The sequence below is a fragment of the Sciurus carolinensis genome, chromosome 2, assembly GCF_902686445.1.
Source record: "Sciurus carolinensis chromosome 2, mSciCar1.2, whole genome shotgun sequence".
Classification (NCBI taxonomy): domain Eukaryota; kingdom Metazoa; phylum Chordata; class Mammalia; order Rodentia; family Sciuridae; genus Sciurus; species Sciurus carolinensis.
The window spans coordinates 24,414,325-24,426,493 of NC_062214.1; the positions used below are offsets into that span (position 1 = coordinate 24,414,325).

The following is a 12,169-nucleotide window of genomic DNA, read 5'->3' on the forward strand; positions in this document are numbered from 1 at the left end:
CCCCTGCCTAGGAACCCCTCCCCACCTGGTACAGCCTCAGTCACCCTCCAGAACTTGGAGACCCTTCACCCTTGACCCACCCCTGCAGAGCCCCAGGCCAGGGAGCACCAGGCCAGGAAGACGGGCTGCCTCGCTGCGGGGGAGCTGAACGGAGAGCAGGGCAGAGAGCAGGCACCTAACGATGCAGAGCCACTGCGAAGGTCAGAGAAGATGAAGAACCAGCACAAGAACCTGTCCAGGTGCAGAGCTGTCAGGTGCAGAAACTTAATCAAGGCCAAGGTCCAGGAGGAGCGCGGACTCTCTCCTCTGTGCCTCCCCAGGGGCCTTGCCAAGGGAGGTGACGGGTCTCGGATCAGCAGAAGTCTAGGGTGTGAGGGACCCAGCCTCGCCACCTGCAGGACTCTGACAAAGGAGAACATTTATTTTCTTCTCCAGGACTCTGCAGATCCAGAGAGGAGACGGTCGGACTTCCCGAGAGAGGCAGAATGGGGGCGGGGGAGCCCACACTCCCCAGGACAGGCATGCGTGAGCCGGGGACAGGGGCCCTGTGGGCCCGGAGTCCTGCTGGAGGGCTGGAGAGAAGGGTGGGCCCCTCAGAACCGGACGTGGGAGCTCTTCCTCATGGAGGACACCAGGGTGGCTTCCGGAGGCTTCGGGGACCGCTGAAGGGAAGAGGCCAGCGCCGTGGTGACCTCTGACCTCTGCAGGACGCAGGCGGACCCCTCGGGTGGGGCTAAGGGGGAGGTCGTGGAGGCTGACCGGGGCAAGGAGCAGGAGGACTGGGGCCTCAGTGGGAAGCTGGAGTCCAGCAGCCTGAAGACCGAGGCTGCGGGGGACAAGGAGGAGGAGGGCGAGGCGGCGATGGGTGTGCTGAGCGTGGTGTCCGCGAAGACCTGGTCCCTGGCAGACTGCAAGTTGTGCGCCACCCAGCGGATGTGCCGGCCCTGCTGGTCCAGGACCTTGTGGATCAGGGAGTCGGGGTGCTGGACGGGCGCCAGCTCGTTGAAGAACAGGCTCTGGTAGATCTGCGGAGAGATCTGGGGGAGAGAGCGGGCAGGAGGGGCGGGCTCTGCTGGGGCCGAGGACACCCAGGACCAAGAGCCCGACTTCCCACAGAGCGGGCGTCTCCGAGCGCCGTGGCTGCCACCAACGCCCTCCGCTCCTCCGCTGGGGGTCACCACAGGCGGGCAAGGCGGCACCAGCACCCAAGCTCTTCCCTCCCGAGAACAAGGCCCCCACGCGGGGTCTGGGCGCAGACAGCTCCTGAGATGGACTCCACCTCGCCCACCAGCTCTGGCTGAGCTGCTGCGAGGACCCCTCTAGGACGGGGCAGGGGTGCAGAGTGAGCCCGGGGCCTGCAGGGCCTTGGCCTTCTCGCGCCTCTTCCTCACCACCGAGAGGGCGGCGCTCTCACAGTGCCCCATGGCAGCCAAGGAGGGAGAGGCCTGTGTGCGGGCAGGCCCGGCGCTGAGCTCCCTGCCCCGCCCCGCCCCAGCTTGCCGAGGCCCTGCTCCTTCCTCTCGGCGCTCCCTTCCACGTACCCCATCCCCTCCTGTGGACCTGAGCCACGACACCTGTGCTGCTCTCGAGTCCTGAGGACACGGCAGTGACCACAGCAACAAGCACATGAGCAACAGACGCGTGCCGGCCCCCACAACCTCCTCCCCTCAGACTATGACGTTTGTCCTCAAGGCTGAAACCTGGGCCTGGCCTCAACCAGGACCCTGCAGACACACCGGCCAGATGAGCCTCATGCCAGAATCGTCTGTGGCCCGGAATCCTGACCACATAGGCACCACGGTGGCTGGCAGGAGATGGGATCCCCTGGCCTCCATCAGCCCCGCAGCTCAGGCCCCACGGGCGTACCTGAAGCTTCATCCACTTATACTGCACGCTGGTGGACAGGAGTTTGGGGTTCCGCGACCGTTCCTTGGGCTTGAACGCTGCGCCCACGACTCTGCTCACCTGCAGGAGTCACGGCCAGAGTGAAGGCTGAGCGCTGGGCCCGCCCCCTGCCCGCCCCCCAGCCTCACCTGCTTGCCTTGCCCTTGGACTCCCACTCGCTCCAGCTGGCCTCGATGTCTTTCACGGGGTGCTCTCCAGCCCACGGGGACATTGAGGCCATCCTGCGCAGCTTGGCCCAAGCCTCCACCTCTGTGTCTGCTTTCCCATTCAAGAGCGCCATCAGCGCCACCTGCTCCCGCCGTTGGTACACCAGCGCCTCAGCCAGATCCCTGCTGTTAGGGGCTTTCCTTCACAAGATGCCCCCACTGCAGGGGGAGGAGAGCCTCCCAGGAGCCACGCGAGGATCTCCCCTTCACGGGCCTGGTCCTCCCCAACCTTTCCACTCCCTGCCCAGGGCCCTGCTCCCAAGGCCCACCACTGAGAAAGTGTTCAACGGCATTGCAAAGCCCAGACACAGTGGCCTCCGCAAGTCCTGCCATCCCTCCCACTACCCTGTGCTGTCCTCCATGGAGGCTGCACCTCATTCTAGCCTTACCTGGACCTCCCTTGTGGAATATTCAAATGTTCCCTCCCACCCCAGGGAAACCCTGCTTTGCCTTGTTTATATGTCCCCACAGGACTGCCTTGATGGGAACACAGGAATCACATAGAGTCTATGGATTCGGGCAAACTCCTACTTACATGTCAAAACCCAACTCTAAACTCTCCCTTCCCAGGAAGCCTTCCTTACTTGTTCCACCCAATCAGGTCGCTTGTCCTCTAAACCATCCCTACTCCTAATATTCCCCCAAATTGCCACATAGCATTGCAGTCATGAGTTTGTGTGTCCACCTCCTGAGTGACTTTGAGTTCTCCTGAGGCAGGGCCTGTGTCTGGATTCTCCTGGATTTCTAGAGACTTAGCATAAGGTCTGGAAGTCAGACCTTCATACATTTTTTAAACAAGTTAATATGAGGCTTAGTCAGGAGTAAGGTTGGAATTGATGGAGGGGTAGGAAGAAGTAGCAGCAGCCTCTCTTGCCCAAAAAACAGGGAACTAACACGAATGTCAGCTCAGGACCAGAGACTCTGGAGGGGCCTCAGCACCCTCCTGCCAGGGACCTCCGACCATGTGGGAATGCCCTCTGCAGGGACCTCTGCCACCTGGCAAGTCCGAGTCTGATCAGGGAGGGGGCCCCATCTAGGTGCTCGGGGCTCTGTACTCTCTCCTTTATGGCTCAATCTTCCAGCCGACCAGGCCCAGCACTCCTCAGGAGGGCTTCCGGCAGCTGAGGAGGCCTGTGGCGCCCTGCTCTGACCAGGGAGGACCAGGGGGCCGCGCTGACTTACTGCAGCTCCTGGTGGGAGGCCTTGAGCAGGTTGGCCATCGAGCCTGACTTCTCCTCAAAGCTTCCTCTCTGCTCGTGAACACCATCCATTCTGGCATCCTGCAGTCTTTTCCAAACATCCAGGCCAAATGTCCCTGTGATTTGACCCAGACCAAGGACTGAGATACCCTCCCTGAACCCTGTGCCCCTCGCGTCCACCCTCGAGTCAGCCAGTGATCGCTTACCCCTGCCCCAAACACTGAGTGCCCACCATGTGCCAAGCACTGTGCTGGTACCCAACAGGTATCTGGATGACCAGACACCAGCGCCCAGGGCTGCGCAGCACTCAGGCCTAGCTCATCTTCCCCCGCGTGGCGGCAGAGGGGAGGAGGACCAGGACAATGGCTCATGGCCCTCAGCTGGGCTTCAGGCAGGCACCCACCATATGTGAGAGTGGATGTGAAAAGGAGGTAGTGAAAATGCAGCAATCGGGCAGCGGGAGCCCTGTTTCTGGCCGGGTACCGTGAGCGGCGGCCATCCTCCTGCAGCAGATGATTTTTCTTTTCCCGGGTACTGAAGCTTGAACCCAGGGCCTTGAGCATACTTGGTGCGTGCTCTACCACTGAGCTACATCCCCAGGCCCAGAATTTTTTAAATTAATAAAAATATGACAGAGGGGCTGGGGTTGTGGCTCAGTGGTAGAGCGCTTGCCTAGCATATATGAGGTCCTGGGTTTGATCCTCAGCACTACACAAAAAATAAATAAATAATATAAAGGTATTGTGTCTATCTAAAACAAAGAAATATTTTTAAAAAGTAAAAAAGTAGAACATGTTACAACATCATACTTTAAAAATAAAGTCATCAGAGAGTTACAGAAGCAAGGAAAACTAAAAGCACTAAAATTACAGAAAGGAAAGTCTTTCCATGCCAAATGGGGATGGGAGCTGCTTTCTTGGGGCTCTCCTAGATCTGAGAAAAGGTTGAGAGGGAGCTGGATTGGGTTTAGCCAGAAGTACACTAATGGAGAGAAGAGATCTGCAGGGCTTCCACCAGCCACTGTGGTCAGCACAATGCAATCCTAATCCTAAATGGAATCCTAAAGGCACATCTCATCCCACAGGACATTTGCTAAACAGTAGGGAGGCTGGGGGGCAGGGATAGAATGAGGTCAACAAGAGACAGTCCCACAGAAGAAAGAAACCTGCAACAAATACAACTGACTTCATCCTTGAGACCACAGAAGACAAAGTAAACCGAGTCTACCTAAAGCCACAAAGCAACCCCAACCCAGTTCAATCCCTGGCTGGATGAAGGTGTTCCACCCCATTCATGCTCTTGGGGAAAAATAATATCATCTTCAATCTCCACAGTTCATGTGTACAAAGTTCAGAAGGGTCTTGTTCTGCTTTATTTACATAGATGAAAAGGCAGGAAAATATAACCAACAATCAAAAGAAAAAACAGACATTAGAAATAGACCCTCAGATGATTCAGACATTGGGGTTAGCAAATAAAACCTTTAAAATAATTATTACACATAGTGCTAAATAAAATAAAAGAAAGTGTGAGGTAAATACTTGACGGAAAGAAGGAGAATTTTGATAGAAAGTTGTAATCTGTAGAAAAGAATCAAATAGGTCTGTGGATGTAGCACAGTGGTAGAGCACTTGCCTAGCACATGTGAGGCCCTGGGTTCAATCCCTAGCACCACAAATATAAATAAATTAAATTAATAAAACAATATCTACAATTAACTCACCAGGCTGTGCACAGTGGCCCATGCCTATAATCCCCACTACTTGGGAGGCTGAGGCAAGAGGATCACAAGTTCAAGGCCAGTCTAGGAAATTAAGCAAGATTCTGCCTCAAAATTGAAAAAAAATTTTTTTTAAATACTGGGGATGTGGCTTAGAGGTAGAACCCTCGTGGGTTCAATCCCCAGTACCAAAAAAAAAAAAAAAAAAAGAGAGAGAATAGAAAAGAACTAGTTGGATGGACTTACTAGCAGACTACATCCAGAAGAAAATTCATAAACTGAAAAGTAGGTCAGTAAAAAATATCCATAGAAATATAGAAATTGAAAAAAGATAAAAAGAACAGAGCAGAACGTGAAAACATAGAGGACAAGACAAATGATCTAGCAGATCCAGCACACATACAGCTAGGAACCCTCGAGGAGGGAAGAGAGAACAGGGCAGAAGCAGTGCTAAGGACATATGGCATCTGAGAAATGTTAATACTGAAGAAAGACATTGACCCATATATATATAAAAAAAATCAGGATAAATACAAATAAAACCACACTTAGGCGTGACATAGTCAAATTGCTGAAAACCAAAAGCAGCCAGAGAAAAAAGACAAACAACCTTCAAAGAAGCAATGTACAATCAACTTTTCAACAGAACATGTGGAAACCAGAGGACAGGTGAAATGAACTTTTTTTTAAGTGTTGAAGGACAAGAAACTGCCAGCCAGGACTTAATACCTAGGCAAAACAGTCTTCAATGTTAAGGACAAAATCAAGATGTTTTGCCAGGTATGGTGGCACATGCCTGTCATCCCAGTGACTCGGGAGGCTGAGGCAGGAGGGTCACAAGTTCAAGGTCAGCCTGGGCAACATAGAGAGACACCATCTCAAAATAAAAAATGTAAAGGGCTGGCAGAACATCCCTGGGGTCAACCCCCAGTACTATAAAGTGAGTTGGTTAAAAAGTAAAAATGAAATAAAGATACTTTAAGACTAATCAATGTTTAGAGGGCTTATTGGTGGCACATAACACTACAGTAAATAAAGAGGGTTAGGGATGTCGCTCAGTGGGACAGCACGTGCCCAGCTTGTGCAGAGCCTGGGTTCAATCCCCAATACTAGGGGAGAAGAAAAAAGAAAATGAAGATAAAAGTTCTTCAGGCTGAAGGCAGATGATTACAAACATCCTAGAAGCAGAAGTTCAGGAAGGAAGAGCACCAAAAACGGCAAATATGTGAGTAAACGGGAAAGAAATTTGACCACCTAATGCAACATCAGGGACAATGTCTTGGGAGACAACAGAGGTGCAAGTAAAATATATGACACTAGCATAAACGGCAGGAGAGGGCAGGGGAGTGCTCTTGCGTAGGACATCGTACTCAGAGTGCATGAAATAATCTCTAGCCACAGAGATCATAAAGAAGATAAAACTAAATAATTTTAATCTTTAATAGGGAATATAAAACAAATAAAATAAATCTTAAATAATAGAGAAGATAAACAAAATAATTTTAAAATATTTGAGTAATCCAAAAGAAGAAAACAGGATCAAAAAACAGATGTGATACACAGAAAATAAATTTAAATGATTGTGGAAAGCCAAAGAGACCCGGGCACCAGCTGACCCTGACGCCTGGGTATTGATGCGGTGTGGGTTGCGGCCAAGGAGGGACCCCGCTATACAAGTAATTCTGTTCATATTTTAATTGACTAAATATCAAATTAAAAAGCACAGATTGCCAAACGAGATGAAAAAAATAAGATTCAACTATACAGGGTTTTAAAGAGGCACATTTAGGGGGTTGTAGATGTAGCTCAGTGGTAGAGGGTATGCTTAGACTGCCTGGGATCCTGGGTTCAATCCCCAGCACCCACCAAAAAATAAATAAATACAACAAAATAGGCACACTTAAGTGCAAGAACTAAGATAGACTGAAAGTTTCTTTCTAAATGGTGAAATAAATATTTCCCTCTCACTAACAGCCTTTGCACACGAGGCAGGTGCCTGATTCCAGTTGGGGTTTGAGTGTGTCCCCCAGGGAGGCATGTGCCGGAAGCCTGGTCCCCAGTGTGGTGATGTGAAGGTGGTGGGACTCAAACAGATGGGACCTCATGGAAGGAGGTCATGTCGCTGGGGACATCACCCTCAGAAGGGATTCATGCTGGTCTTGTGGGGTGAAGCCGTTCTCTGAAAGTGGGTTTTACAAAAAAAGAGGCTGCTCCGCCTGGCCTTTGGCGTCCTGCCCTCACCCTGCGGTCTCTCTCGTCTGTGCTCCCGCCGTGACGACGTCCGCCATGTTGTGATAGAGCCCAGAGCCCTCACCAGAGTCAAGAGGTGAGTTCTCAACCTCTAAAGTGGTGAGCGAAGGAGCAATTGAAAATGTGCCCCTTCAAGGGCACACTCCCCCGTGACCAGAAGACCTCCCGCCTCTTCAAGTTTCCATCACTCCCAAGAGCACCAAACTGGGAACTAGGCCTTTTACCCATGTGCCTTTCAGGGACATTCCAGATCCAAACTCTAGCAAAGACTCAAATAAATAAAATGAGAGATGAGAGTGAACACGTCGACTGAGGCCAGAGAAATACACAGGACTACGATGGAACTGGGAGCGCACTTAGTGGTCAAGTGTTTACCTCGCATGCGTGAGGTTCTGGATTCAATCCTCAGGACCAGAGAGAGAGGGAGGGAAGGAGGAAGGGAGGTGGAGATTACTATGCATAATTACAAGCCAACAAATTAAGTAACCCAGGAAAAAATGGATAAATTCCTAGAAGCATAGTCCATCAGACTGAATCATAAAGAAACAGATAATCAGAACAGACCTGTAATTAGTTTGAATCAGTAATCAAAATCCCCCAACGAGTCAGGTGTGTTGGTACACACCTGTAATCCCAGCAACCAGGGAGACTGAGGCAGGAGGATTGCAAGTTCAAGAAAAGCCTCTGAGACTTAGAGAGATCCAATTGCAAAATAAAATTTTTAAAGAAGGGTTGGGACGGTGGTTCAGTTTAATCCCTTGCACTGCAAAAATAAATAAATAAACACAAATGCATCCAAAGAGTAGAATAGTTAGGAGCAAACTTAATCAACGGGCAAAAGATTTTATATCCTGCAATCTACAAAACATTACTGAAAGAAATTAAAGACAACATAAACAAATGGGAAAACATGAGGTGTTCATTGCTTGGAAGACTTACTATTGTTAAAATGTCCCCACCACCCAAAGTGATCTGCAGATTCAGTGCAATCCCTATGGAAATCTCAATGTCATTTTATTTTTTTTTTAGAAATAGGGAAAACATTCCTAAATTCATATAGAAGTACAAAGGATCCCTGAATAGCCAAAATAATCTAGAATAAAAGAAAAAAGTTTGACTGGGCGAGGAGGCGGAACGGAAGAGGAGCAGAAATCTAAAACCTCACATTTCCTCATTTCAAAACATATTCTAAAGTTTCAGTAATCCAACAGGATGATCCTGGTATAAAGACAAACACATAAACCAATTAAACAGCGTGAATAAACCCACATCCAAGCACCAAAAGCCCAGCCAAGAAAAGCAAGAATAGCCAAGTGGGAAGGAAAAAGTTTCTGTAGAGCAAAAGAAACACTCGGAGGATGGGTGACAAGACCTTTAAAGAGGGAAAGATGGTTTCCTACACAAATAATGTGCAAAACGAGGTATCGACATGATGAAGAATGCAACTGGACCCTGGCCTCAAAGTATACTACCAACTTAAACAAAAAAGCAAGAACTACAAAACTCCTAGAAGAAAACAGGGGAAAGCTTCCTAGAAGCGGTTTGGGCAATGGATTCTTGCAAAAAGCACACAAGACAAAAGCAAACACAGACAAGGGAGACTGTGTCACCCCGAAGAGCTTTGAGCCGCCAAGGAAACAAATGTCAGCGTGAAAAGGCAACCTGCAGAATGGGAGGGATTGCTTTGTGAATATAGACCATACATCTACCAAGGGGTGAGTATGCAAGACACACATAACTCCTACAATCCAAAACCAAAAAAAAAAATTAAAACCTGATTTTTAAATGGGCAAAGGACTTGAATACACATTTTTCCAAAGAAGACATAAAAATGGGCCAAAAGGTTTATTAAAAGATGCTCAAGGGCTGGGCTTGTGGCTCAGTGGTAGAGTACTTGCCTGGCATGCGTGAGGCACTGGGTTCAGCCCTCAGCACCATATAAAAATGAATAAATAAAATAAAGGTATTGTGTCCATCTACAACTAAAAAAAATTTTTTTTAAAAAGATGCTCAACATTCCTGATCATCAGGGAAGTATAAACTCAGACCACAAAGAGGTATCACCTTACACCTGTTAAATGGCTACTATCTGAAAAAGAGATAATAACAAGTGCTGGAGAAGATATAGAGAAATCAAAGCCTTTGTGGGAATGTAAAATGTGATAGTTACTATGGAAAATGGTACGATGGTTCCTCAAGAAATTAAATATAGAACTACTATTTATTATCTAGCATTCCCCTTCTGGCTATTTATCCAAAATAAATACTAAAGACTTAAAAATAAAACCAATGGGAAATAGGGTTACAAAGAGATTAGCACTCCCAGGACTCATTGCAGCATCATTCACAATAGCCAAGAGACGGAGGCACCCTAAGGGTCCCCTGAGAACGAATGAATGCAGAGTGGGATGTATACACACAGAGGAATATTACCCAGCCTTGCAAAGGAAGGCAACCCTGCGATATGCTACGCCATGGACGAGCCTTGAGAACATTAAGCTAAATGAAAACAGCCACGTACAGAAGGATAAATACCGCACAATTCCACTTACATGAGACATCAAGACAGCGAACTCATACAAACAGCAAGGAGCACTGCAGATGCTAGGGCCGAGGAGCGGGGCATTGCCGTGCATGGGTATAGTTTCAGTCCTGCGAGATGAAAAAGTTCTAGTGATAACAAAGTGTGTATAGTTAACAATACTGTACACTAAAATTTTGTGTAAGAGACAATATTTTGTGTCCTTTGGGTTTTGCACAATAAAAAGAAGCAAAAACATCAGCCAGAAGTGATGAGACAGATAAAATGGTTTACTTTGAAATGAAAAACTTCTGATCATCAAAACTTATGACTGAGAATGAGAAACAGGTCACAGAAATGGAAGGAGACCTTGATAAAATACATAATTATCAAATGACTCATGTCCAGAAAACATAACTCCTACGAATTCAAAAGGAGATAATGCAACAGAAAAATGGGTGAAATGTCTGAAAAAGAATTTAATAGAAGAATATAGCCAAGTGACCCACAAATATATAGACAGTCAACCTCCATAGTCACCAGGGAAAGGCAAATAAAACCACAATGAGGTGCCATTACATACTCATCAAAGTGGCTGAAATTCAAAGCACTGATAATGCTAAGTGGTGGCAAAATTATGGGGCAATGGGAATTCTTAAACACAGCTGGGAAAAATGCGGATTAGGAGCGGCTTTGAGCGACCGTTTGGCAGTATCAACTGGGACTGAACATCTGTGTTTTCTGTAATTTGGGAATTCCATTTCTAGATGATTAGCCAACAGAATGCCAACATTTGTTTACCAAAGAACACATGTAAGGATGTTCATAGCAGCATTATTTTTAATTGCTCAACATAGCTAGAAACCACCCCAATGCCCAACAACAACAAAGACAAGTAAATGATGGTATCCAGTTCAGGAAGACTGAACGACCTACTACACCACACACACAGACGAATCTCACAAACGCAACGTGGAGAGAAAGGAAAGAGACACACAGAAACTATGGCATGATTCCGACGCTACCAAGTTCAAAACCGGACACACAACATGTGGATCTGGACCTCAGGATGATGGTAGTTCTGAGGAGGAGCTGATAACGTGTGGGGCTCCCTGCAGTGCCGGGTTCTACGCGCTACATGTGTACGTTCTGGAGATTCACCAAGCTGAACCCCTTTGGTTTGTGGCTCTTCTTTATGTATAACACAACAATTAAGTTTACTTTTTTAAAAAAAGAACATATTTTATCATATATATGATCTTCAAAAAATATATAAAGGCACATCACAGTGGGTGGGTGAGTGAATGAGTGGGTGGGTGGTTGACGGCTGAATGGGCAGAGCCTGAGGAGCTGCCAGTCAGACGCGCACCCTGTAATACTATTGAGCAAAGGCAGTCCTGCGGTCTGAGAGCTCCCTACCCGCAGGGCACAAGGCTCATGCCAGCTTATGTCCTATCAGGGACAGGGGCAAGACGGAACATGGGTATGGGTTTGCTTCAGTAGGACCCATACCAATGGCGTCACCCGAGAGCTTCCAAGTCTTGACGTCCCGGTCCTGGCCGGCGCTGATGACCAGCTGGAGGGTGTCTATATACAGGATGTCTGCCACACTCTCCGAGTGGCCTCTCCAGGTATTCAGGAGCTTGGGGGGAACCAGGGAAATGACCTGGCCAGCCACAACCTAGAGGGAACAGTACAGGAAATGACTTACTCCAAGGCCATCACACGGCTCATCAGCAGGACTCAGGACCGCAGGCAGCAGAGCCCAGTGGAAGGGCCCTGACCGGGAGCATTCTTGTTCTGGACACACTCCACATAACTCACTGGTGACTTGGGTATGTCCCTGCACTTCTCCGGCCCTGTCTCCTTCAGTGAAATCATAAAGAGCATTTTCACATGTCTATATTATATTATTTACCAATGGCATCTGTACAGATCACCCCATTTGAACCTCACAATCTTAGAGGACATATAAGATTCTCAGTGTCTTACAGAGAAGGTAAGTAGGAGATAGAGATGTTCAGTAATGAGCCGAAGTCCACAGGCTAGAAAATAACGGGGCCAGGACAAGAGTTCAGGTCTTCTTCTAAGGTTTTTCAGTTGAACATTGGGAGAAGATATATATTCAAAATAGCTAGGGGTGAGTAAGGGGATGATATATCACATTATTCCAGGAGATAATACAGTTACGTAACTGGACAATGAATGAAAACCAACAAGATTAAGAAATGGGCATTTATACCACACATTCTGACTTACATGTGGGTGCTAATGCCAATGTCATCGGAGGAGAGAGCAGAGTATGGCCAGAGCTTCAGAAGGTGTGGAGGAAAGGGGAGTGTTAACAGGTACAGAGGTAGAGTGGGAG

At 48.2% G+C, this 12,169-nt stretch overlaps 1 protein-coding gene across 1 annotated transcript in view; it reads right to left on the reverse strand.

Annotated features, from left to right (window-relative positions):
* Positions 1–593: 593 nt before the first annotated feature.
* The window catches only part of Efcab8 (EF-hand calcium binding domain 8), a 62,527-nt gene continuing 50,951 nt past the window's right edge, over positions 594–12,169 (reverse strand). Inside the window, exons 23-27 of the mRNA XM_047539228.1 lie at positions 11,314–11,482; positions 3,294–3,426; positions 2,034–2,252; positions 1,867–1,960; positions 594–1,037 (exon numbers count right to left, since the gene is read on the reverse strand). Of these exons, the coding sequence (XP_047395184.1) occupies positions 594–1,037; positions 1,867–1,960; positions 2,034–2,252; positions 3,294–3,426; positions 11,314–11,482 (1,059 nt within the window). The remainder of the gene's footprint in view (positions 1,038–1,866; positions 1,961–2,033; positions 2,253–3,293; positions 3,427–11,313; positions 11,483–12,169) is intronic.